Source organism: Lonchura striata, chromosome 8 (assembly GCF_050655825.1).
Source record: "Lonchura striata isolate lonStrDom1 chromosome 8, ASM5065582v1, whole genome shotgun sequence".
NCBI classification, from domain to species: domain Eukaryota; kingdom Metazoa; phylum Chordata; class Aves; order Passeriformes; family Estrildidae; genus Lonchura; species Lonchura striata.
Genome location: NC_140710.1, coordinates 2,827,088 through 2,854,432, shown reverse-complemented (window position 1 = coordinate 2,854,432; position 27,345 = coordinate 2,827,088). Strand labels below are relative to the sequence as shown.

The window sequence follows — 27,345 nt, the reverse complement described above, 5'->3', positions numbered from 1 at the left end:
TTAAGGCCCCTTCCAGCCCAAATCATTCCATGATTCTGTGATCCCCCATTGTGATAAGGGTTGGGTTGGGATTGGGCAGCTCTTAACACACCTGAGGTTTTTGGCAGCATCCAGGTGCCAGTGATGTCTGTGATCGGTGAGAGCAGAAAAATAAAATATGGGAAAAAAGGAATCAAAAAAAAAAGGATTCCATTAAAAGATGGAAAAAAGAAATCCAAGTTCAGTTGAGACTTTGAGGAGGGTATGGTCAGGTTCATGGGGTGGGCAGGAACAGGATCTCTGGAAGTGTCTGTGCATGGCTGTGGGCAAGGATGGCAACGTGAGGATCAGCGTTTGGGAAAATGCCAGGATCACTAACAAATGACTAAATAAAAGCCAACTCACTCATAATTCCTGGGTATCTCACTCTTTGGAGTCTGGTGTATGCAAAATTATGCTGAAACAAAGGAAAAGCACTCCTGACTTTTCATTTGGGGGGGGGATCCACTGAGAATGTTGATCTTCAGTGGAGGGAGCTCGTGTAGCCAAGCACTGCCTCTCCAATAGATGTCACTGCAATCAACAGCAAACAGAGATGATGCTCAGAGGGGAAGATGTGGCTTGGAGAAAGGCTTCAAGCTTTATGAAAATAAAACGTTGCAAAAGTAGTAATTGCAAGATTTAATGCTCTTAAATATAGTACCAAGTGTGTTTAACACAGTGGATTTCCTTAGATCAGGCAAGAGCTGGGATTAGACAAACAGAGCAGAGACTTTCATTTTTCAGCTCCCTGTTAATCTCTATTTAATGTGACTCTGTGCTGCTAATCTTCTTTTCCCATTCTTGTTCTGACCCATAATTAGCTGAGGTACATGGGGTTTGTAACCTGCCCTAAGATCAGATCCAGGACGTGCTGGGCAGAGGCACAGAGCTGCCCTGCCACGCTGGGATGGGTGAGGGAGGTGCTGCCCCTGCACTTTGAGGCTGTTGGTTTTGTTGTTGGGCTGATTTCTTCACTCTCTTTGTGAGTCACACGCACAGTTATCATCTGATGAAGTATTGCGAGAGGAAATTACATTTTTGATGAAGTAATAGTAAAATTGCAGCTGGGACTTCTTGTGGTTTTTTTACTGTGTGCTTGACATAATGCACTGAACAGATGGCTGTGTGTGTGCTGTGAGACATATTCTAAAGGAAGGACAATGAACTTTAAAAATGAACAAATTAATGATATTAACGAAATAACTGAGTATTTTGAGTTGTTTTAAATGTAGCTTTTGGAAGAGAGAATTAGTAGGACTTCCCAAAATAACTAAGTATGTTTATAAATTCAGAGAGAGATTTTATCTTTGCTTTTTTTTAATTACTAAATGAAGGATTTTGAGTCTTTTCAGTGTTTCAGTTCAGCATTGATTGCAGCAAAACTAATACTGCTTGTTTGGGATTTCAACAAAACACAAGTTATGATGAAGTTTGAGCCTTTTTATGTTTATAATGACAGATTGGTTTTGTTTTCTGACATTAAAAAAACCCAAAACAAAACAAGCAAACCCTATGCCACGAGCACATATCAGCGTTGGGAAACTGCAGCGTCGGAGAACAAGGGATTTAATGAAGCCGTTTGCGGGAGAGAAATTAATTTTTAACCCCTGTAGCTTCACAGGAAGAAGGATGCTCAGATAAGTAAGATTATTAACTGCTCCTTTGCCATGCAGTGGGTCATTAGGCAGGAAGGTACCTGCAGCTGCCAGGCACACAGCCACGCTGGGGGGGACTCGTGTTTGGGGATGGAGATGTCACTCGGATGCTGGCAGAGCACAAACAGCAGCTGGGAGCATCCGTGGGTCAGATGTGGGAATCCAGGGATCTGCTGCTCCCTCTGTGCTTCCATAGGCAGCTCTCCTCTGCTGGCAGATGTAACTGGGAGCTTGTGGGCAGCCCGAAATTAATCTAATTGATGGCATCTCGTGATAGAAACAGACAGACGGTTTGCCCTTAAGGAGAGAAAAATCTCAGCAAAATAGGCCCAAGGTCGTCAGAAGAAAGACAAGCCCCGAGCCTGTGTGTGATGAGGATTTGAGCTGCTTACAGCCCTGAATGTTTGTCAGGAATGCAGATTTCCTGAGTACATGCTGGTACAGCAATGGTACAAGGGGGTTTCCCAGGTAAGGATTCACATCTATCTCTATGTCGTGTTTGTTTCCAGCAAGTCGTTTTTAAGCATTTTTAGTGATAATTTAGAACTAGTGAAGTGCTGGAGAGAAAGAAAATAACAGCAGAGATATTTTTTTTTCCTTCAGTTTGAAGCATGGACATTCAGCATGATTGGAATATTGAATGCATTTAATATCTTTAAAATATTTTCTCTTGTGTTTGCTTTTAAATCATTGCTTCTGTGTGTGCCAGTGCTCAACATTCTTGTATACAAAACTGACTGGAGCACACAGTGCTTAAAGTATAACAATTCGTAGCATTAAATTTCTTGCTGTATAGAATAATCTACTCTTCCATAACTGTTATTGTAATGCAGAGACAGATGGCTGAATTTTCTTCACTTTGCTTGTTAAGAATGTGTTAGGTAAATGTTTTTAGACTAAAATAAAAAGCTGCTGGGAATCTAAACTGAATATTCAGCATTTTCTTGATAGAAGGAGGCAAAGCAAGAATAAAGCAATGTGATAGTAAACAAATGAGCTATTTGCAATGAAGGATAATCTAATCTTTAAATATTGCCTGAGATTGCATTTGTTCTTAGGTAAGATCTTTTCTTCCAACACCAGCCAGGTACCCAGAGAATAGCACTGAAATGCTCTGCATGAAATACACTGATTTGATGTTATAAGGTTATTACATTGTCTGGGGCTTGGTGCAGGTGGCTGATGTTGTTTGGGATCTTTGATCTCGCTCCGGTGCTACAGATAAGTAATTTCAGATTGAAGATAATGTCTGTGGTGTAAATCTGTAAACACAGGTACAAACTTGCTAAGAGAGGATGATCCAAGTGGGTCTTTATATATTGCTCTCACCAAAGTACTCTTAATATCACTGCAATGACTTGCAACTAAAAATATGTTAAAAGGATGTAAATATTTAAATAGGTAAATGAAAGGCAGACACCAGCTCATAAAAGGTGGTTAAGTGTTTATATTCTTGACTAATAATCTGATTTTTAGATGGGAAGATACCTTTCATCATTACCACCATAAATGATGTTGCTCCAGTGCACAGAGAAAAAAAAAATTAAAAAGAAAACTCCACAGTGCCTCATGTCTTGCCCAGACTAGCACAGCATTGCTTCTAGTTAGAACACAGAGCAGATTATTTGCATAATAGTTCTGTAACAAAATGATTGCTCGGTTTAAGCAGTAGCTGCTCCCAATACATAGTGGAAGTAAGGCTCTAACAGAAGGGAAATACAAAAAATGCTCAATTACAATAATTTCATTCTTTACAGACATTACCTAGTTTTGCACAGTATTGCAGCATTGAGGCAGCTGTCCAGAATCACTTCTTGAACTGTCAGGAGAAAGTTGAATTTATTTTTTGCTTCTCAGTCTGAAGACGTGATTCTCCCTTATTCCCTGTCGTGTCATCACTTAGAGCAGGTGTGTAATTGCTCTTTATCAGGGTAGGTGGCATTTAAAGAGCAATCCAGAGTATTTATCTCTAGGTGTGCTGGCTGCAGTACACTGTGACAGACCAGGGAAAATTTGCTTTATGCCTTGTAATGGCCACGTGAGTATTGAAAACTGATTGCAAGCTAAAGACATTAGGAAGGAAATCTATATGCAGATACATTTGTGTGTGTGTGAGTGTGCTGGCTGCATCAGATGAGCATCTCTGTTTTATCACCAATTTCAAAACACTTTTGCCATACTGACTTTAGAGGAGATGTGGCAGCTGGCTGAAGGGCAGGTGGTTCTTTCTGCTGCCCCAGAAAAAATAATGAGCCTTTTATAATCAGTGTGATGATGTGCATGTCTGTTTTCTTCATCAGTGCTTGGAGATCGTGGCTTGTGCTTCCCTCTCCCTGCTTCCTCAGAAAGTTGTTAGAGGTAATGTTATAATCTAAGGTTGCTCAGGGAAGCTGAGGCTGCTCCTGGATCCCTGGAAGTGTCCAGGGCCAGGTTGGACAGGGCTTGGAGCATCCTGGGATAGTGGAAGTGCTGCCTCAGGTTTTGGCTTTTATATTTTTCAGATTCTGAGTTTAGTGTGTGGGTCTGAGCTTCACATCAGGGGATGCTGAGCTCTCTGCACAGAGCAGGGAGACAAAACAATTCCTGCTCCAGCTGGGCACTAAGGACAAATGATCCAAACCTCAGCCCAGGAGCACAAACAGCGTGGGCTGGAGAGAGAAAAACAAGCAGGGTGGGACTGATGGGCTGGAGCTGGAATGGGACAATGAACTCCAAGGTGCCAATGGAGCAGAACTGATCCCAGGGAGAGCCCCGGGAGCGCTCGTGCATTTTGGGACCATTTTGGGTCATTTGGGTGCAGCCCTGGCTGGGCTCTGGTGCTGCCCAAGGTGTTTAGTTTTGTGCTAAGTGCTTTGAACAGTGGGGTTCTGTTTTGTTTCAATGCATTAGGTGGTTTCACAGGGGTTTTGTGTCCCTTTAACTGAAAAACAAGCACGTTAGTTATCACAGATTTATAAATTCTGGTGGGTTCTTTCTGCAATTGCAGAATGGTAAGCCTAAGGAGAGTTTTAACCTGTAAATGTCATGCTTGTATAGTATCCTGAACTCTGCACCTCTAGAAAAGTACAGACTTCAAAAGGAAATAATTTCCATGGTGTGATGGTCGTGGGAATATGACAAGGTACTGAAGATAAGTTCCCATACTTGCAGTGTGCTGTTACTTAGTGATGAGCCACATACCCAAACTTGAGGGATTTGAATAGAAAAGCCAGAGGGTGGGAAGGCACAGGGCATTTTCTTGTGTGTGCACTTGCATGTGGAGCTAAGTTATGGCTCTGTGCTGTGAGAGAAGAGAGGGATTCCACCTCCCAAATGGCTTTTGGAGGCCTTGTGCTGCTGGGCCTCCACCCCTGCAGGAGCTCTGGGAGCAGACAGCACTCCCTGTGTGCTAAAACATCCCCAAAGCTTATCTCCTGTGTCACTACAGTGTGGGATGGAATCTGTCTGCCAAGGCTGGGGCTGTTCTGTGGTGCAGTCACTGCTCAGCCTCAGCACAGCAAGGAGGAAGGATGAGATTCCCTTGGTGCTTGGCCTCCTGCTCCCCGTGCCAGCCTCACCTCAGCCTGCACCTCCAGATCTTGACATTTTCCTGCACTGAACTATAAACTTTAACACAAAGTTCTGAACCAGAAACTATTTTTTTTCCTCAGGTGTTTGGCAAAAAAAAAAAAATCTGGTTTAAACCCATAAAATTTGGCTGTAATTTCCTCTGTCCATTTTGTAACCTGTTATTCTTTTAGGGAGATGACTGATTATTTAAGGATTATCACAGTATCACTTTGTTGTGCATCATTAATGGTTTAAGCAGACAATGCTGTAATTTTAGAGCAAGAGTTCATTTCAGGATTGAGCTGTTAGAAGTGTAGATCATGTGATTTTTAAAATATTGTTTGTCTAGAAGATGTGGTTTTCTAAACACTGTTTTCAAGGTCAGAAAGCCACTGAGGGACGAGCCTGCCAGTGTGGTGCCTGGTGAGGTATTGCTGAAGGGCTGGGAGAAGAGTGGATGGGGAAAAAATGGGATGAGATAGGGATGTGTGATGCCTTGAGAAGGATGATCTAGAAAGGAGGCTGAGCAGAGTCCCAGAATAAAGCAGGGATTTCTCCAAAGCATCTCCTCCATGGATCCACCTTGGGCAGCACCAGAGCCCAGCCAGGGCTGCACCCAAATGACCCAAAATGGTCCCAAAATGCACGAGCGCTCCCGGGGCTCTCCCTGGGATCAGTTCTGCTCCATTGGCACCTTGGAGTTCATTGTCCCATTCCAGCTCCAGCCCATCAGTCCCACCCTGCTTGTTTTTCTCTCTCCAGCCCACGCTGTTTGTGCTCCTGGGCTGAGGTTTGGATCATTTGTCCTTAGTGCCCAGCTGGAGCAGGAATTGTTTTGTCTCCCTGCTCTGTGCAGAGAGCTCAGCATCCCTTGGTGTGAAGCCCAGACCCACACACTGAAGCAGCTCAGAACGTGAAAATATAAAAGCCAAAACCTGAAGCATTATGTGATGGATGAGGGAGCAAGGAGAGCTCTGTGCAAGGATGAGCATGGGCAGCTTGTGAGTGAGGGCTGGGAAGAAGGTGGGAAGGGATTTTGTGAGGAATGGGGAGCTCAGCAGAGCCTTTTGGGGCCAGAAAGATGTGGCTGCTCTTTTTGTGTGCGGGAGGGATGATGGAGAGGGGGTTGGGGATGGGGATGGAGATGGGCAGACCTTGCACAGGGACATGGGGATGGGGAAGGTTGTGAGGGTTATAATGAGAAGTGCTGTGAGTACTGCAGCTAATGAAGGTTGATTCCTACAGATTTGTGTAGGAAATTCACCTGGCTTGGGTGTGGAGGAAGGTGTGAGCTCCACTTTGAGCTTTTCCTGTGGCTGAAGCTTTCCCTTGAGAGAATTCTCTGACTTCATGAAAGTGTGAGCTCACCCCAAAACCTTTCCCCAGGCCTGGGTATTTCTCAGGTTTCTCTCCTCCCTATTTTAATGAACATTTTATAGCACCTTTGAGACCCCTGAGATTTGCTGCCAGTCCAGAGGTTTGGGGGCAGGAGCTTGCATTGCACGGGGGATGGTTGCATATGCTGTGTTCCTGTAGAAAAACAAAATAAAATCAGCTACCCTATTACACCTAGGCTTAATTTCTAATCAGAGGCTAAAATATAATTAATAAACACTGGAGCATGACCCCTGGACTGCCATTGGGAAGACCTGGCATCTCTTTGGTGGGTTGCCACCTGTTGGGTGTCTTTTTTGGCCATCTGCCATCAGAGACACGAGGCATCTTGAGACCTGTGGAGCTCCACACCACAGTTCCCAGAGGTCAGGTGGCCATGTACATTTAAAAATAAAATAAAACAGAAAGCAGGATCCATAGAGCTCCAGCTTACCCAAAAGACAGTGTTTACAAAAGACAACTTACTCAGTAGAGTAAGTTGTGGGTGCATCTGAATCATCTTATTTGAAGACTAAATTCCATAAGAGGGGAAAAAAAAAATCAATTGAATATCAAGCCAAAAGAGTTACAGTAAAAATTACCATACCCCACTCTTATTTTCCCTCAGGCGTTTATTTTTTAACTTTCCCTTAGTTGATTTCCTCCTCCAGTCAGAGTGGAAAAAAGTGAGTATTTAATATAGTAAAGTTTATCCATTTTGCTCTTCCTCCTGGATTAATCCTTGGAGATGGATTTCTTTTGCCAGAAGGAAGATGAGAGAGTACTTGACATATTGCAAGTCTCTGCTCACATACATCATCAGTTTCCTGATTATGATTTGGTTCATTTCAAAAATGCCCAAAGCTTAATGCATTAATATCTTTATTTCATTAAATACATTGGAAGAGAAGCAATTTGTTGTCTAATAACATATTTTGGTACTAAAGGAAAAAAAAAAAAAGAAATCATCTCTTCAAATACTCTGTTCATTTCTTTGTGATACAATTTTTCTTCTGCAGAAAAATGAATGCCTTGCTTAGCACCTCTTATTTGGAGGAAAGATGTATTCTATTTTACTCTTTTGTGGAAGAGAAAACAGGTCTGCCAGGCTTTGGAGAGCTTAAAAATAATCAGAATAGGATTTCTAATACAAAATGTTGTTTTATTTAATCAAATCTATCGAGTGTTATGATGTCATAAGTGCAGCACAAATCTGATTAACTTCTCCAATAGACTCTCAGGACAGCGGATTAAATAAGGTTTATTTAGGCTTATTTAGGGAGAGCATGCAACTGCTTTATGATTTCACAGGATTATTCAGTGGGGGATTTGTGTGGAGAGGAATTGCTATCCCTTCCTCAGTCTGCCTCACCTGATGGGACAGGAATTTGGCAGCTGTAAATGCAGGAGTGGCTGCGTAACACAAGAAAAAGATCTGTGCTCTCATTAGCACTGGGCACCCACTGATTTGCAATTTATTTCACATGAGACATTTGAAAATTCTCCCTAAAACTCTTGCTGTCTCATTTTAGGGAGAGACCTTTGAATGAATTCTTTATTTAGTTGTTGCCTTTCTCTTATGGAATAAGAGCCATAACCAGCAGTGTTTTCAGCCTGGAATTTTGTGTTTTAGTGGTTTAGCTACACGAGAAGTGTTCACTTTGTCATCCTCTCTAATGTTCTGCTGAAAACCTCTTCCAGGAAGGAGGATTGGATTTTTTGGAGTCTGGCACGAGAGCTGACTTGGACAGAGGAGGGAGGAAGGACCTTCTCCTTCATCTCCACTTCTCCTGGGCTAAAACATGATCTAAAAGCAGAGTGCTGGGCTGTGATTAACACATCAGACACCATAAATTGGGACATGACGGTTGAAGAAGTGGAACTACATAGCAAAAGAAGGGAAATTGTGTATTTATGAGCAGAAGAGGCCCCAAAGTGGAATTGTAGGGGTGCATTTGTTCTGTTCCAGGGTGCAGAAATCTGCAGCAGTGCCAGGTGTCGCAGTCATTTTTCACTCATGTTTCATTTTACCTCAGCAATCAAAGGCAAGCCATGACATTGGGAAACTCAGGTTTGTACCTAAACAGAGCCTGGATGATTCAAGTACAGTTTAATAGCTCAAAACTCAAAAGTGGTAAGATAATTTGTAAATGTTTGAGGAGCTGTAATTAGTTTGGTGGAAGACAGAGCAGGTATGACCCTAACAAAATACTGATAAAATAAATCATAATACTGATAAAAATATATAAAAATAATAATATAAAATATATTAAAAATACTGATATACGTAATAATAATATAAATACTGATATAATAAATACTGCCTAAATTTGAAAAAAAAAATGAGGAGAGAAACCATCTGAGCAGCATTGTGGGGCTGGTCAGGTCTTTTCCATTAGTGAACTCACTGTCACCTCATGGCCTCTAAAAACTACATATGCAAATTTTTTAATATTTAGCTGCTTTTTAATCTAAATTTGCTTTGCATTTCATTTAAATGAAACATTTTCTGCTTTTAACACGCACTGGAAGTTATAAAAGGCAATCTGCACATATTCTGACCCATTACCATAATTTTCTTGAATAGCTTTTTTCATTTAAAGTATGTGTGCACCCAGAGAATTGAGAGGAATCTGGACTCAGCAGTGACCGTAGTAAAAATCCAGTTTTTGCCTTTTTCCTCAGCAGCCTGAAACAAAGAGCTTTTCTCTCCACAACTCCTTCCGAGGGAGTGAAAACAGCTTATCAAACCTGAGCAACTTGTTAGGGGCTGAGAGAGGATATTTTTCTTTGCTGGCCTGCAAATAAAAGCTGGGAGTGTGAAGCTGAGAGTTGTCAGCTGGAGAATTGTGGAAGTGTTTGTGGGGTGGCAGAGCCTCCTCTGAGGTCACTGCACAACGAGCTGTGTGTGAAACCCAGAGACAGAACCCTTGGCAAAGTGGAAATTAGGCCATTAAAAACAGGTTTGATCACCACAGACCTGCCATTATCTGCCAGGAGAGCAACAATGCTTCTGTTAAATATCCCAGTTTTAAAGGAAAACGTGGCAGTAAGGACATTTTTTCTTGTATTAATTATAATTGGTATGTTTGCATGCAGCATTTTTATTATGAAGCTGTTGTTTGTGTTTTAATTACATTCTCATGTCTTTTCAAATGCAAACAGTATATGTTGTTAGGAAGATATAAAGTATAGAAGGAAAGCTATTTATAATAATTAACCAAATTATTTAAATAATTAACCAAATGTATTGTAAATTTTATATATCCTTAAATGTTTCTGTATATACTTAAAATACTTAGATCCCCACAGCAGGCCTAAAAAAGGGACGTGCAATGTTAATACAATATTTTGGTGCAAGTAAATCTATTTTTGTAGTAACTAGCTTGACAGTTACAATCAATCTTCAACAAAACAGCTAAAACCTAAAAATAGAAGAGAGGATTTAAATTTATCATTAAGATTGCCACTGGATTAATTCACAGCTGAAGTAGCTGGTCATGATCAATCTTCTGTGGGGCTCTCTGTAATTCCCAGCCCAGCTCCGTGGGCATTTTCCTGGGCTTTACAGTCCCAGTGATTCATCCAGCTCTAATCTGTTTAATCACTATCACAGCACATTTAAAAACTGCTGTGCAAGCAAAGTTGAGACTTCTGGGGTGGGGGTTTGGATCCAAAAGTTTTGTGTAGTTATTGTTGAGTCAGTGTGACGTGGCTGTGCTGTGACAAAGGGAGCTTGGGACTCTCCACCATCTCTTATCCCAGTGCCCAGTGTCATTCTCTCCTCTTCACCTGCTCTTCCACAACCAGTTCCCTAGTGGGTTTTTTTATTTTTATGGCGTGTTAGTGCTGCTGTTCTGATTTTATGTGAAGTTTTACATTGTTGGAGTTTTTCCCCTACATTTCACAGCGCCTGGCAGTTCCCCTGGAGACCTTCCTTGAAGAACGTTGTGTAGATCTTTGGACTCATCAACACAAAGCCGTGTTTGCTGCTCAAAAAGTCTTTATTATTAATTCCAAATTTCTCTAGTCACACTCTAGGTGGAGGAGGTTCAGGCTCTTACTGCAGGTTCTTAAATTAATGGAATTAAATGAATCACTAAGCGAGAAATGTCTCATCACCTCGACTTCTGAGAGGTGTTGCCTGTGCTGCCTCTTGCAGTTACTTACCACTGGTCCCCTAAAAGTCTTCATTAGGTAACAAACTCTCAGTTTCTGACAAGAGGCTGACATGGTTCTCTTTAATTAGACTCCATGCAGAAAGATTCCAAGATAATGGCTGTGCCCGTCACTTTGTGGGAACATCATTATTAAAGATTAAACACTGTCAGGATCAGCTTATATTATTCCTGTCAGGGGAGGAAGAATTTAAATGTTCACAATATTCACTTGTTTGCATTGAGACCAAGTGGGGAAAGCAATGGATTAGAATTCCCAATATTCAGGCACATCAAATGAAGGAGCAGCTTTCAAATCCAAATGTAGGGAGCGGGTCGTAGATCCTACAAGAGCAAAGTGAGCAGGAGCAGGGAAGAAAAGCTGATCCTACCAGGAGCTGGATGAGCCTTGTGGGTCCCTCCCACATCCTGAGGTCCTGGGGTTCTGTGACAGGAGGTTAGGAAAGACATTTTTGTCCCAGCTGGGAGATACTCTCCAAAAACTGAGGTGTGAAAGGGGTCCTTAAAGCATCATCTGTCACAACAGCTGGATTCTGGTGCTGGTGCATTATTAAGGATCCCTGGTGCTCAGCTGGAATTTCCTTGGGACTTTGCAGCCTTTCCTGATGTTCCTGGCCTGCTCTCACACCCAGCCTTCCCTGAGAGCTGTGGGAGGCAGCAGCAGGGCTGTTTTCCTCGGGGAGCAGAGATAACTGAGCCTTATCTCCAGGATGCTCCTGTGCTGGGGAGCTCTGGAGAGTGCAGGGTGCTGGCTTTGAGTGACTTCAGCTGCACAGTGCCACAAAATACATTGGGATATTTACATTAGAGTGCTTCTGTGGGATTTTTCTCTTGAAAACTGGGTCTACAGCAGCTGTCATTGGAGCCTACCTCACATTTTAAGGATTTAATTACTCCAAAAATGCCTTCAGTCTGGCATTTCGTGGCCCAGGCATAACCACGATGTGATCTATTTTTACACATTTGCCATTTATATCCTCACAGTGGATTTTATCCAAAGGCTTAGTTGCTGTTTGATTGTATTTAATCAAGCAGTGGCAGTGTGGTGCTCCTGGAGTGTGTCTCCTCTCTGGAGGAAACACCCAGAGTCCCAGAATTGCCATTTTTTTTTCCTCCAGAGCCTGCAGGACCTCAGGAGCATCAGCTGGAGCAGGGGCACTCCCAGCTCAGCTCCAGTGAGTCACTGATTGCCACAGCACCCAGAGGAGGTCACTTCTGAGGAAACCCAAGTGCTTTCTTGGGGGTTGATGCATCATTGGAAAGGCAAATGAGTGGAAGGATTGTGTGCAGGGGAAGGCAGATTCCCTTATAACCACCAGTTATTAGCATGGGATGCTCTATTTACCACACTTCCACTAAAACTCCTTTTAAAAGATAAACATGGGCATGAATAGACTCATCATGGCTTTCTCATCTAATTAAAAAAAGGAAAACATATAATAACTCTTCCTCAGAGGACTTAAATGTTGTGTAATGGAAGTGCAGCCTTAGAATGAAGTTTTGGGCCTGAGCAAGTTAAAAAATCGTTAGTAAAAACTCCATTTGTGCAAAATGCTGGTGTGAAATGGTGCAAGCTTTGGAGGTGCTCTCTGGTGTTATGGACCAGTTTCCCTGGTTTTCAGTCACTTTTCTCCCTGCTGTTGTCTTTGGAGATGTGATGGTTCCCTTGATTATAGGAAGAAGTAATTAATGGTTAACAGTTTCTAAAGGCTGAAATGGCACTTGAATGAGATTGTGGATGCTCTCATTACCCCCTTCTTCCTGGGTGGGTTAGCAAGCACCAGCAGAAGTTTCCACTTTCTGTGTGAAAAGTGATATGAGGGACAGGTGGGATTTAAGGAAAGAAGGGAAGTTTCCTTGTGTGAGCTGGGAATAAGGAGCAAAACACAACTGGAGCCTGAGCTGGTGGGAGCAGTGAGAAGAAACTTGGAGAACCCAAATAAGAGCCCGAATCCTTCACACAAAACAAGAGGAAAAGAGGGAATCTTCAGCTTAGGGTAAGAATATTGTCTCAGGAGAGTTTAATGCCTGCTTGTTTTGCACTTGAGGTGAGCTGTATCTGTCACACCTGGGCTGTTTGTGGCACCTGCTGCATGCTCTCCCCCTCATGGGATTTAAAGTAATATTGGAGTATTCTGGCTGACAGTATTTTGGAGAAGAAGGGGCCATGGAGCTCTTTTTCTTAACTGAGAGAATTAATGGAAGTCTGCTGAAGGGAAAATAGGAATGCTGAGTTTTGTTTTTTCTCTGCAGATCATCACTTCAGGTTTGGGAAATTATTTCCAAATGGTGTAGGTGGAGCAAAGTGCTGCCAGAGGGATGTCAGAGGGAGATTGGAGGGGATGCTGAGTCTCTGGATCAGGTGGGGAGCTCTCTCTGCCCCCAGCTTTGGAGATAACAACACTTACAAGGATGTACCCCCCTCATCACCTGAGGGAGGGGGGCTGCTGAGAACAGCATCTCTGGCCCCTCCATTTAGATTTTTGAATACAACTGCCCTATTTTTCTTGTGCCTGCTGATCACTGAGAGAAGAATTGCAACAACTTAATGGAATTTAGAACAGCATTATAGAAATACTCTATTTTTTTTCTTTAAGGCTTATGAAAACAGATGAGTGCATCACTTTTGAGATAAGGTTTGAAGAACTGTCTGCCTCCTTGGAGCTGAATGGAGAGCTAGTGGGAAGGTTAAAACAATAAGCTTATTATATTATTAGTAGTGGGAGAATTCTAAACCCCATTTGTTCAATTATGGTCCCTTCAATATGCTTATTTAGGTTCTTGTAAATTGTAATCAGTAAATTAGACGTGCTGCCCTCACAGCTCTAGGGTTAGCTTTCCAGGGACTTCCTACGTTAATTTTTTTTTAATGTTTGTAGTGAAATCAAGAAGGGAATTGGCTGCTTGATATGCAGGGTTGGCTCTGTGCAGGGGATGCTGCCTGCATGCTGATGTCTGCCACTGCCCAGTGAGGAGCAGTGGTGCTGCAGCACTGCCTGAGCTGGTCCAGGGCTGGAGCCAGGCTTTGTGCTCTGGGGTAAAAATGGGAGAGAAATGCATTAGAACCAGCACAGGCTGATAAATGGGATCTCCAAAAGCCAGCATAGAGATCTGAGGTGACACAAGAGGGATGGAAAATCCTCAGCATCGCCTTCTGTATTCAGATATCAGCTGTTGTCTCTCTTTGTGGTCTTTTTCCCCTTTTCTTTATATTTTGCCTTGACATTTTTAATATTGAGCATTTGGTACTAAACCAAATCACCCTGCTGAGTCATCCAGAGCCTTTTTTTCCAAAGCAACACCTCTTCCCTTTTAGCTCATTTACCTGGAGATTTCAGCAGGTCTGGGAAACAGGCTCTTCAGCCTTTTGCAAGTGCTTTTATATATCTGTCATTTAAAGAGCCTTTTGCCTTGCTGAGAAGTGGTGTCTGGTGTTGCAGATAAATTGTGTGTTTGTTGCAGTACTAGATCATGCAAACTCCAATATCCTGACCATATTGTCCCCATTTATTTCTTTTATCTCTCTGTTTAATATAATAGGAATAGTGGCTGAGGCAGGGAAACATATGCAGCAGCATAATAGTAGATTGTTTGGAGCAGTTGTCTTCCATTTCCAGGGTTTCCCTTTGAAATGTAATTGCCTGCTAATATAACTGGGAAATATCATTGCAGGAGTGATCACTAAAGCGTTTACTCGTGCTTTTGGCTCGTGCTACATCTGTATGGTATTTTTTAAGAGAAGCTGGCTGCAGTATTAGCTGGTGAAATATCCTTGGTGAGACGTGTTTGCAGAAGTTGTGATGGGCATATTGTCTCCGAATGTGGAAACAGCCCCGAGTAGTGCCAAAACAAGAGACACCGAGTCCCATGTGTGATGCAGCAACAACAGAATTACAATTGCCTCGTGTAAAGTATCTGGTAATGAAGGCAGATAATGGAATTCTTTGCAAAAGCAGATGCTAACTGGCTCCCCAACCCTAAGCAGCCAGCTGAAAACTGATACCAGCTGGAGGGGAGAAAAAGCAGCTGAAAAAGGCATTCAAAAGGAGATGCCTTAGACGCAGGTTTGTTTAAGCAGTAAATACTTGTTTAAAATGATCTTGTGAGATCCTTATTAAGAGGCAAGCTGAGACTACCATGACAGTGCTGTAGGAAGTCTTTGTATGCAGATTGGATGAGTGAGGATGAATTTGCTGTCATTTATTGCCTGGCCAGGACAGCCCTTCCAAGGGACTGGGGAGAGCCAGAAGCTTCTGCTGGCCAGGGAGAAGGCAGCCTGTGCTAGGACTGGGTTGGTTTTAAAAGCAGGGGTGTCTCTAGTTGTCCCTTCTCCAGGACAGTGGTGCCTCCTGCCAGGATGGAAATGGGGCTGGCACGGAGCATCCTCCTGCCTCCCTCCCTCTGTTTTACTCAGTCACCTCAGCCATCTCAAACCATGGAATAATTGCTTTGGAAATGAATGTGGTCATTCAGAATCAAGGGTTTAGTCCACACAGAGGCTTCCTTCTGTTGTGAGTAAGGATTTCTTCCAACAAGTAATGCAATGGGGAAGACACTTAAAAAAAAAAAACAACCAAAATAAAGCAACCCAGACCCTTACCAAATAAAACAGCCAACCCTGAAGCTGGTTTCTGCTTTTTGGCCAGATAAACTTTTTCTTTAGCCAAAGATTTGTTCCCACAGTGGGGCATTTTGGCACAGCTGGAGCACAGAGCTGGGGTTCAACTCATCAAGTTACCACACCTGGCCCAACACAGGCAGACCAGGAATTTTAGTGGGGCTTTGTACCATCTCATGCAATTGCCCAAAGTACTGATTTTTGAAGGACTAAAGCTCACTTTTAGTTCCAGCCCAGCTCAGAAAGGAATACACATGTGCTCCTGAACTTCCAACATTTCTCCTATGTGAGAAAACTCATTTTGGGGAGGAAACACCGTGGAATTACAGATTTAGTCACAGAGGCAGTTTGTCTGCAGGCAGAGGCTGGAGCCATGTGTGTTTGCAGTGTCACAGGGCTGCTCGTGCTGGGGAATTTTACTGACAAGCCAGGAATGAGTTTTGAGGCAATCTCTGAAGATGTGCAGCTTCATCTGCACTGCATTTAAACGTTTGTGTGTGTGTGTGTGTGTTCCCTGCTCCTTCAGCTCCTGTCTGTGCACCCGGCTGTGAGTTGTTAAAATTATGCTTTGGACATGTTCCTTGCTCCTGGCAAACAGCAGTGAGATGTGTACAACAAGCAGTGCAGAGAGCTGTGGCAGAACGTGATGGACAGCAGCCCTCCTGCTCCAATTCTTCGTTTTAGCCACAAAAATGCAATCATTAAGAAAAACCTTTTCCTGCTGGTGCCCAGTTCTGGGGTGTGCTGCAGCTCCTTGCTGTGCTGTAATGAGTTATTTGTCTAATTGTGGTGGGCAGCAAGTGCCTTAGAGTTCTTCAGGTCTGGACTTGGCCTCATGGGCAAAGAAATCAAACCTCAGTGCTGTGAGCAAACCAGGTGTGGCTGTATCACCTTTGCTTTCAGAAACTCCATTTTTGAGACACTTCCTGTCCTGCTGGTCTGTTACTAACAAGACAAAACAGTTTCCAAATCCATGTAGCAAACCACACCTCTAATTACACGTTGACCCCAATAGTTAAGACATAAAGGACCATACAGCTACATGGATTGCCATTTAACACAGTTACATTAATTTTTGGGGGCATATAATTGATAGTAACAAATGAGCTTTCTAATTTTTTTTTGTTGGTGATACTCTGATTTTGTGCAGAGCTCTGTAGGGCTTTAGCATCTTTCCAGGGATAACATCTCATCCTGACTGTGCACCCTGGGGGTTTTAGGCTCAGACACTGGGGATTTTGAGCATGGCAGGAAAATGTCAGTGTGTAAATGCAGCAAGCAGGAAAATGTCAGTGTGTAAATGCAGCAAGGGGGGAGCTGGTTGCTCTCAGTGTGGATAATTCTCGTGGGTGCAGCTGGGGCTGGAGAAGGGAAGCTGCTCTCCATGTCCCAGTGGGTTCTGCCAAGGCACAAGGGGCTGCTGCAGCTGGAACAATTACTCAGAAAGGACCCTTGGAGAGGAGAGCCCTTGGGAACATCCCATGTTCAGCTGAATCACCCTGACAGCACAGGGGGTGTGGAATGAACATCTCTACCTCATCTTCTTTCTTCTCAGCAGTTTTTATTCACTTTTGGTTGCCTCCCTCTCACCTTCTCCACCTCTTTTCCCTCTTTCTCGTTGTCATGGGAACATTCACTACAGCAGTTAAATCATACTATTAAAATATGCTTCCCCAGGAGAGTGGTAGTAGCTAATATTGATCTAGTTCCTGCTGCTGACTCAGGGATATGGTTGAATATATAATATCCCTTATTTCTCCCTTTCATGCATAATGCAGCAGTTTCTTTCACCTCGGGCTCTATGCTAAAGGTGACACCCAGCCACAGGGGTGTGCTTTGACTTGCTCTTTCAAATGTGTGGCCCAGCTGAAGGGTGCAGGTGATGCTTTAAATTGGCTTTAAAATCTGCAAAGGGAAAGCAGACAGGAAAGAACTGCCCTCCCCAGCAATGGTGATAGATGTTTGTATGCCAGTGGTGAAAAGACACTCAGATTTACCTGTCAGCATCCCCAGCCACGCTGTGTGCTCCAAATAACTTTGTAAATATATTGAGCTCTGTCACAGGAATGCTTGAAATGCAGATGAAAGACAAATAACTACCTTAATATCAGGTGAGGCTGCATTTAAAAATGCAATCACTCATCTCCATTGTCACTGACATCTGCTCTGCCTAATCAGCCCGTGGAGTTAAGCAGAGCGTGCTGAGAAGATTCCTGAGTCACCAGGAGGAAGCAGAAGGCTTTACCTTGGGATGTGAGCTTGCAGTAATGTGTGAGCCCTTAAGGGCTTCACTTTCCCGCAGTGGTTAATTAACCAGCTCGAACTTTACGACAGTTTCCTGAATTTGATAGGTTTTGTAAGGTGAAGGTGCCTCTGGAATTTCCTTGTTTACCCTCCTTCCTGAAAAGTTTTGGTTTGGAACCAGGCTGTTGTACAAATAATTAAAAACAGTGTGAGTTTCATGTGAACGGTATTTGCAGCTGATGCTGTGTTTTGCTGTGTGACTGATACACACAGAGCAAATGATATTTTAGAGTCTGTGCTGAAAAGACCTCTGTTAAAAACACTTATTTGCTGAGAAGCCATAAATTTCTGGCATATTTGTGCGTGTTGTTAAACATCTGCATGTAACTCACTTTATGTTCTAACTCCCTTTATGTTTTGACCTCCCCAGAAAAAATCAGGCAGAGATATGGAGATCTCCCGGGAGAATTGCACATTATTGAGCTGGAGAAAGACAAGAATGGGCTGGGACTCAGCCTGGCTGGCAACAAGGACCGCTCCAGGATGAGCATCTTCGTGGTTGGGATCAATCCTGACGGTCCTGCAGGACGGGACGGGCGGATGAACATCGGGGATGAGCTCCTGGAGGTAAAACTCTTCCCTCTTCCTCTGGGGATGAGCTCCTGGAGGGAAAACTCTTCCCTCTTCCTTTGGGGATGAGCTCCTGGAGGGAAAACTCTTCCCTCTTCCTCTGGGGATGAGCTCCTGGAGGGAAAACTCTTCCCTCTTCCTTTGGGGATGAAACCTGTGAGGTAAAACTCTTCCCTTGATACACTTTGGGGATGAGTTTCTTGAGGTAAAACTCTTCCCTGGATGCCCTTTGGGGATGAAATCCTTGTGGTAAAATTCTTCCCTGGATGCACTTTGGGGATGAGCTCCTCAAGGTAAAATTCTTCCCTGGATGCACTTTGAGAATGAGTTCCTCGAGGTAAAACTCTTCCCTGGATGCCCTTTGGGGATGAAATCCTTGTGGTAAAATTCTTCCCTGGATGCTCTTTGGGGATGAGCTCCTCAAGGTAAAATTCTTCCCTGGATGCTCTTTGGGGATGAGTTCCTTGAGGTAAAACTCTTTCCTAGATGCACTTTGGGGCTGGGTTCCTTGAGGTATTGTTCCCTTTAGTGTGTGCAGGGAGAGAGAGGCATCTTGAACCTTTAAATAAAGCCTGGAAGTGGAATTAGGTGGCTGAGCGAGGAGCTGTGCTGATTTACATCAACTGAGAACTTGGCCTTTGGCAGGTAAATGTGTTTGCAGTGAAACAAAACTCACTGGCCTGTGAAAAGCAATGTCTTGTCAGCAAAGTCTGTGCTCTCAGCATGTTCACAAGCTCTGCGTGGGGAGGGGCTGATGAAAGGCAGGAAGGGGACAGTAAATCAATCCTTGGAGTGCATGTGTGCTTTACAGGGAAATTCACACTTTTCGTTAAAAAAAAAAAGCCAAAACCCCCTCAACGTTGCCATATGTGTTTCTACAGATGACAGGGATATTCCCCATCCTGAAAATAAATTTCATGCTATAATCTGTTTTGATCTGGTGCAACTTAAAATACTTATTTTTTGTAGTTGTGTCTGGCACAAGTTCACCCACGAGGCAAGAGAGCTCGTTAGCAAGTGGAGCATTTTGTCTTCACTTTTTCTCCAGTCTCCTTGCTTCACCTTCAGCCTGAAAACACAGCTTTTCCTTCACTTCATCTGCTTCTTGGGCTGTTGCAAAATGACATTTCGCTGTGGTACCTGCAGTGATTCCCCACTTGGTGATTGCTTCAGTGGTTTTAAAAAAATCATCCATCCCTGGGGATCTTCCTTTTGGAGAGAGACTCTCACTGAGGAGCAGAAATTTGCTGGCCTGCTGCTCTCCATGGGTGGGGATACTTTCTCTCTGTGCAATCAGAAAACCACCTATTTTTTCACATTTCTTGACTCAAAAAAGAGCAGTCTGGCTGCCTGGGGGGTACCCTGGGAATAGTCAGAATTGTCCAAGCATTTTTCATTGTCTAACAGTTCTGTAATTAGGGGATTTCAATACACATAGTACAAGAAATAACTTTTTTTTGGCTATAGAAACACCATCATCTGAAGTTGATTTCATTTTAAGTGTGAGAAAAGGTATGAAGGTCTGGACCATAATAGAATAGGGTAGGAAAATTACTTTCTCCTTCAGAGAGATGATTTTTTCTGTCCCTGACACTGAATTCTAATGGTAAAAAAAAGTAAAATTGTTACATTTTGGGTGTGTTGAAAGAACTCATGGCACTGTTCTCCTCTGCATATCATAGGTAGTTCCTGGTAGAGCAGAGCATCTAAAGTTAAGCACTTTAAGAGGCACCATCTGGGATTAATCACATGTACCTCAAGGCTGGGTTTTGCATGGATGAGCCACATTATAAGGAGCATTTCCCAAAGTGATGGTGTTGCCATCATTCCTCCCCCTGTTAAGTTGGAAATAAAATGGGCTTTTTTATCCCTTCAGTAGAAGGAAAGTGAGAGTCTCCATTTCAAAAATGTCCAGATTCAAATAAAAATTCAAGGAGACTTTAGTAACTACCTTGTTAATCCTTGCAATCCAATCTAAGTGAGCAGGAGTACAATTCCTTACAGGAAAGGATAAATTCAGACATCCTGCATTACAAAGGGCAGTGAGATGACAGAATTCACATCTGGTTCTCACCTAACTTCATGTTTAAGGTACATTTGCATCTGCATCTCTAATTACACCTCAGATTTCAATACTGAAATGCCTCAGCAAGAGAAGGGATTCACATCTTGGGAAGCCTCTGGCATTTCTGGGCTGTCCTGGGTTGCCCCATTTGGGCAGTCATGCTCCATTAAAGCAGAGGATGCCTCTGCAGGGTGTGCAGATTATTCCCTGTGGCTTTTGCTGGAGTTCAGGCTAATGGGATGGCCATTAGACAGATAGATGTTACCTGTTCATTTTTCTTTTGAACTGCAGTTTGATTTGATTCAATTGGAAGATGTGGGATGCTGCCAGGCTGGCTCAGCTTCTCATTCATTGCTGAACTAGTGAAATACCAGCTCACTTTTAGCTTCTGCAGACAACAGTAGCCTTTTGGGGGCATGATCCTGGCTTGTTTTCATAACCTGACATGGAGGGAAAGGCACAAAAAATCTTCATGTGATTGTTATTTTTTAATACCTCTTCAGTGATGTATTTTGGATGGCTATGTGGCTGGAGAAAACAGCTTTTTGGGGAAAGAAGGTCCTTTCATCCCGCTTTTATACATTGGGCAAACTACTTGGGTCAGAATTTGGTCCCTGCACAGCAAAATATTTTTTTTACAGGACACAAGTTGTGCTTTTCTGTTCTTTTTCCAAGCAAAGGAACCATCTGTGGTGCTCCTGCCTGGCTCTCGTGCTGGTTTAGTGCAGGTGTCTGCCCTGCTTCGTGTCTTGTTAGGCTGGGCTCAGTGCTGGGGCTGATTGTGCCCAGCATGGCCCTCAGCAGGTTCACCTGGAGCTGTACCTGTGCCTCGAGTCCTGCTGCTCCCAGCTCTGCATGGGCCTGTCCTGCCAGGAGCTTCTGTTCACACTGAATAATCCACCCTGCTATTACCATTATTAGCATTATCATTATTATTATTATTATTACCATCTCCCCAGGAGAGAGTCAACTGAGTTCTATTCATAAACCAGGCTGTTCAGAGCCCTCTAATGCTGAATTACTGATGTTGACATGTTCTGCCAGCTCCCCTTCTCTTGCTGAAGATGGGGCAGGATTTGGAAAGAAATTGATTGTTTGGATGTGGAGTTTTCCCTGCTGAGCTTTAAGGTCCTTTCCCACCCAACCCTTTCTGTTTTTTATTCTGTGAGGACACAGCACTTCACAGAATAAAAAAAGAGTACTATTTTAAAGAGTAAAAGCTCCTTTGTTTTGACTCGAAGAGTCAAAAATCGCTGTAGAAGTTTGCTTGTTGTCCATTCTGGACTGTTGCCTGAGAGACAATCATTACATTTTATTTCTTTGTGCCATTTTTGTCACAGTTCAAAGCCAGAGAGCTTTTGTGCTAAATGCATTTTTATTGCTATTTTATTTTAAGGTGCTTAGACAAACAGAAGTTATGCTGTAATAATATAATAGATACAGCAGTATTTTGCCCAAGTAAATGAGCTCCCCAGCCAAACTCACAATGCCATTTCTGTTCTAAGGTGTGGGGGATTGGCATTTCATTCTCAATTTATTTGTGGGATCGCAGAACAGAATCACAGAATGGTTTGGGTCGGGAGGGACCCTAAATTTCATCTCCTTCCCTGGGCATGGACACCTTCCACTATCCCAGGGTGCTCCAAGCCCTGTCCAGCCTGGCCTAGGACACTTCCAGGGATGGAGCTTCTCTGGACAAAGTGCTCCAGTGTCCTTCTGGTCCTTTCAGAAGGATGCAAATCCTTTTTTGGTGTGCCTTGTGTGCAGTTGGGTTTAGGTGGTGATTTCCAAGCTGGCAGCAGGGGGAGGTTGCTGGGCAGGAGGGCTCAGGGATCTGTGGCTTCCCAATGTCCTTTCTTCACACTCCCCAGGTGGGGAGCCACAGGGATCAGCTGCCAGCTCAGAGCAGGATATTTTCTGTCCTTACAGATTTTATGCTCTGTTGATCACTTTAGATGATGCACATGTTTCAACATGTGCCCAGAATTTTGGTGAGGGAAATTCACATTCTAATTAGTTTTTCTGTCCAATTTTTTCCTCATGCTTTAGTCACTTGGGGGTTTGGTGTACTTTATGGGGTTTCAGTATATAAAATTTGACTGATAAAAAAAAAAAAGGCTTTGAAACTTTCCCATTGTTTCAGAGAGTCTGGTTGTATCTTGAAATGCTACAATTCCTGTGGTAAGAAGGAACCCAGTGCATTGTACAAAGAAATAATTATTACAGAAAGCTAAGCTAGTATTTTTACTAGCTTTGGGGTATCATTTAACTTGATTTTCATAAAAATCAGATGATACTAATTTTATGGATTTCCATTACTGCCACGTAGTAAAAACAGTGTGGGTTGGGTTTTTTATATCCATATCTAATGTTTCTCTTCTGCAAATTAAAGTTTGAGAAGCAAACAATCCTGGAGATTTTTTCCTCTGAACCCAAGAGCTCGAATTTCAGTGAGTTTGTACTTTCTGCTACTTCAGTGCATGAAACTGTAAACCAAAACTTCTGTAGGTGAAGGCAACAGTACATTTGGGATCTGTGATTAAATCTGCCATAAAGCAATGTGTGATTACTCCAAAGGCTGAACTTGTGTGCTGACCTGACCTCATACCTGCAGCAAGTTTTTATCTTTCTCCGAGCTCTGCTGACTTCCCAAGGAGTTATGGAAAGAGACATTTCAAGAAGAGCTGAGGTTGATTTAGATCAGTTAATTTCTTTTGCTTAGTCCAGGCTTTGTTTTTCTTTTCTAATCTCTAATGCAAAAAGCAAAGCACAGATTTATAGACATTGACTCCCAGAGTACTATTTAGTTAACCTGACATGTTACTTTATTTAATTTGAAAGATTTAAAGTGGTGTTTCTTCTGAAATCCTGGATGTTCTCCTCTGTTTATTTTTATTTAAGTAGGCTTTGGTGTTTTGCTCATCACTGTGGTATCTGCAGCTAACGGAGCATTAATTCATTTTTTAAAATAAAGTGTACTTTAAAAAAAATAAAAGAAAAATTAATACTGGGTGTAATAATTCTGTAGGACAGTCCAAAACCTTGTGGAGATATATTGCTTTGATTATGCTTTCATTTTGGAGTAATTAAATAATTATAACTTAGAGACCCAGCTCACAGCTAATTAAATTTTGGACTATTTGATACATGTAGTGAATAGGATTAATTTAGGCAGAGTAAAGACTATAAATTTTAATCTAAGAAGCCTGCTGTTTAGGAAAATTGATGGCAATTTAACTAAATCCAAACAATTTGTAAAGCATTCAGTATTCCCAGTGAACTATTTATTCTCAAACTTAGAGAAATTAAGTCAACAAACTCACTGAAAATTTCAAGTTGAGCTTGAAGGCAGAATGCAGCTGAGCATTCATTCATTTTTGCTGCTGGATTTTTAAATTGATGTTTGATTAATGAGGTGTGACCCAGGATGTTGCTTCTCACCCTGCCTTTTCCACCATGGCAGCTGCAGACAGAACCATATTAACTCTTTGGGAATGGTGATATTATTTCCTTTAGACCTTGCTTGGGTCCCTCTTTGTACAATAAAAGACTTGGTAGGTAAAAGTTTTGCACTTTAATCCCAGTCAGTAACCAATTGTTAAGGGGTTTCATCTTGTCCTTTTATTGTCCTTATTTAACCGATGAACTTGCATCATGTTTTGACCAGCTGAAAGTAAGATTTATGAATATTCCTAATGTGTCTGACTAGCCCATATCACACCAGGCTGGAAGACTTGGCCTGTTACTTCTTGCTTGAATGAAAAAAAAATATCCTTCCAAGATCACAAACCCAGAATCCAATACAAACATCTGCAGTAACAAAAATTCCTTCTGTAATCACCACTGAATTGTTCCTGGGCTCTGTTGTCGTTATTGTTTTAAGCAGCATTGGTATATCAAATGTGAATGTAAATATTATGTTGTAAATTTAGAGTGTGAGGAAAAAACTGCAGTATTGAAGCATAGGATTATTTAGGTTGGAAAAATCCTCTAGGACAGAGAGTCCAACTGTTTCCCCAGCACTGCCAAGGCCGCCACTGCCCCGTGTCCCCAAGTGCCACATCCACAGGGATTTTAAATCCCTCCAGGCATGGGGACTGCCCTGGGCAGCTGTGCCAGGGCTGGACAACCCTTTCTGTGAGAAATTCTCCCAAATATCAATCTAAGTCTCCTCTGGTGTAACTTGGGGCCGTTCCCTCTCCTCCTGTCCCTGTTCCTGGAGCAGAGCCCGACCCCCCGGCTGTCCCCTCCTGGCAGGAGCTGTGAGAGCCACAAGGGCCCTGAGCCTCCTTTGCTCCAGGCTGAGCCCCCTCAGCTCCTCAGGGATTCTCCAGACCCTTCCCGGCTCCCTCAGGGATTCTCCAGCCCCCTCAGCTCCCTCAGGGATTCTCCAGACCCTTCCCGGCTCCCTCAGGGATTCTCCAGCCCCTTCCCAGCTCCTCAGGGATTCTCCAGCCCCCTCAGCTCCTCAGGGATTCTCCAGACCCTTCCCAGCTCCCTCAGGGATTCTCCAGCCCCCTCAGCTCCCTCAGGGATTCTCCAGACCCTTCCCGGCTCCCTCAGGGATTCTCCAGCCCCTTCCCAGCTCCTCAGGGATTCTCCAGCCCCCTCAGCTCCTCAGGGATTCTCCAGCCCCTCAGCTCCCTCAGGGATTCTCCAGCTCCCTCAGGGATTCTCCAGACCCTTCCCGGCTCCCTCAGGGATTCTCCAGCCCCTTCCCAGCTCCTCAGGGATTCTCCAGCCCCTTCCCAGCTCCCTCAGGGATTCTCCAGCCCCCTCAGCTCCCTCAGGGATTCTCCAGCCCCTTCCCAGCTCCTCAGGGATTCTCCAGCCCCTTCCCAGCTCCTCAGGGATTCTCCAGCCCCTTCCTGGCTCCCTCAGGGATTCCCCATCCCCTCCCCAGCTCCCTCAGCTGCTCCAGACCCTTCCCCAGCTCCATTCCCTGTCCTGGACACACTCCAGCCCCTCAATGTCCTTCTTTTTTTGGCTGACCCCAGGGCTGAGGTGCCTGGGCAGCGCCAGCTCAGGGTTGGTCACTGCCCTGGTGCTGTGGCTGCAGCAGTGCTGGGCAGTGCCAGTGCCATGGCCTTGCTGCCACCTGGGTCACATCATGGCCAGGCTGTTTTTTCCCCTGGCAGCTGCAGCATTTCCCTGTGTCTGCTCAGTGTCTGCTGCTGTGCTCAGGTGTGGGTCCCTCACAGCAGAAGTGATGCAGCATCATGTCCTTAAATTGTCCTTCATCTCCCTGACTCCCACTCCTGATTCCTTCAGCAGAGCTGAGGAGTCAGCACAATCTTAGCAGCCAGTTTTCCTAACTGGCCAGAGCCTGCAGGCAAAGTGCAGGAGTCTAAACATCTAAACATCTGTGCTGTTGTCACAGCTATATGATTCTCCTCAGATCAAGTTGCTTTCCAAAAATCTGGGAATAATCCTTAAAACCCATTCAAGGGATCTGTAGGGGAAAAAAAAAAATTTCTCTCATTTGTGGTTTACTAATAACAGTAAATTAGCTCTGCATTGGTTCCTGTTTTATGTAGATCAAGATTTGGAGACCACATTTTCTTTGAGTCTTATCTCCTTATCCCACAGTAAACTTGGAAGTCTTGGTGGTATAAATTAGAACAAGGTGTACTCCTTCCTCCACTTACTTGAAAATCATTTTCTTTTAACAGATAAACAATCAGATATTGTATGGAAGAAGCCACCAGAATGCTTCTGCAATCATTAAAACTGCCCCATCAAAGGTCAAGCTGGTTTTCATACGGTAAGAACCATTCTCATCACAACATTTGTTGCACTTTAGCCTGTTCCATGGCATATTTACATATTTAGCCTGCTTTGCACATGCTGAACTTTCTCACTTCTCTTTGAAGCTGAATAAGCCTTTTCCCTGACTATTCTTGGAACAGTTGAAGAGTTCTCCATAATAATGGAAAAAAAATCTAATGGAAATGAATGTGGGAGCTGCTTCTCCCACAACTTCCTAAAGTGCTTTGGGATGGTTCTGCACAGGGTTGACGAGGGCAGCTTGTTCATCCAGCCAGGAGGGAGTGGAGATGGTGCAGAGGCTTGGGATTGCTGGGAGAGGAGCAGGGATGAAGCACGAGGAGCAGAGGCTGGGTGGAAGTCTGAAGGATACCTTTGTGTGGGCACCAAAAGAGGATTTTGAAAGTGAGCAAGGGCTTGTTTGTACAGAGGGGAAGCCTGCCTTTGCCAAGGAGCACTGGGATGGATTGTGTGGGTGGGAATATGCTAAAATATCCTTTCATCTGCATAAAAATTACATGTGGGCATTTTTCTTTTGCTCCGAGCATGAAAATTTTTCCTCTTTGTACATGAATTAAAGACACCTGCGTGCATTCCCTCAGTAGTTCAGGAAGTGTTGCTCTTCTGACCCTGGGCAGAAGGTCTGGGAAAAAGCTGCCTCTTTCCCAGGACTCATACATGCTTTAACAGGCTGGAATTCCATAGATGTGTATTTAAGAATAAATTCCAGCTGTGACTTTTGTTGGGGGCACTTACCCCCATGCCATTTTATAAGGTGGTCTTCCCACCAACACATACATCATACTTGATATTGTTTTATATTCCTGGCTCATCCACAGCCTCCCTGTGAACAATGTAATAATCTGTGGGTGAATGCATATAAATGTGTACATTCACTGCCACGGCTCTGCCTGGTGCAGCGTGCCCAGAAATGATGGAAGAGCAGCATTAGCACCATGAGGAATGAGTTGCTATCCTTGGCAGCTCAGAGGACCTGGAGGAGATTAATGCCCTTGCCTGCAGCTCCTGTGTTACTTTCCCCAGCCACTGAAAATTCAACGTCACGTCCCACAGATCACTCACCATTATTTAATTGCCTGTGGAAAACGTGTCTGGTTGGAAGTTCCAGAGGCAAAACCACAACTTGTGGGAGCCCAAGCCAAGAGTGGGGGCTCCTTGCAGCCTGCCCTGCTGCTCCAAGCAGAATGGAATGGAATTCCATGGGCCCTGTCAGAGCCACTTCCA

The 27,345-nt window shown here is 43.6% G+C and overlaps 1 protein-coding gene across 8 annotated transcripts in view; it reads left to right on the top strand.

Moving 5' to 3' along the window:
• Positions 1-27,345, top strand: part of PATJ (PATJ crumbs cell polarity complex component) — a 140,381-nt gene that overhangs the window by 65,549 nt on the left and 47,487 nt on the right. For all 8 annotated transcript variants that reach the window (XM_021542668.3, XM_085585640.1, XM_085585638.1 and 5 more), the window contains 2 exons: positions 18,070-18,266; positions 26,007-26,098. In XM_021542668.3, the coding sequence (XP_021398343.3) occupies positions 18,070-18,266; positions 26,007-26,098 (289 nt within the window). The remainder of the gene's footprint in view (positions 1-18,069; positions 18,267-26,006; positions 26,099-27,345) is intronic.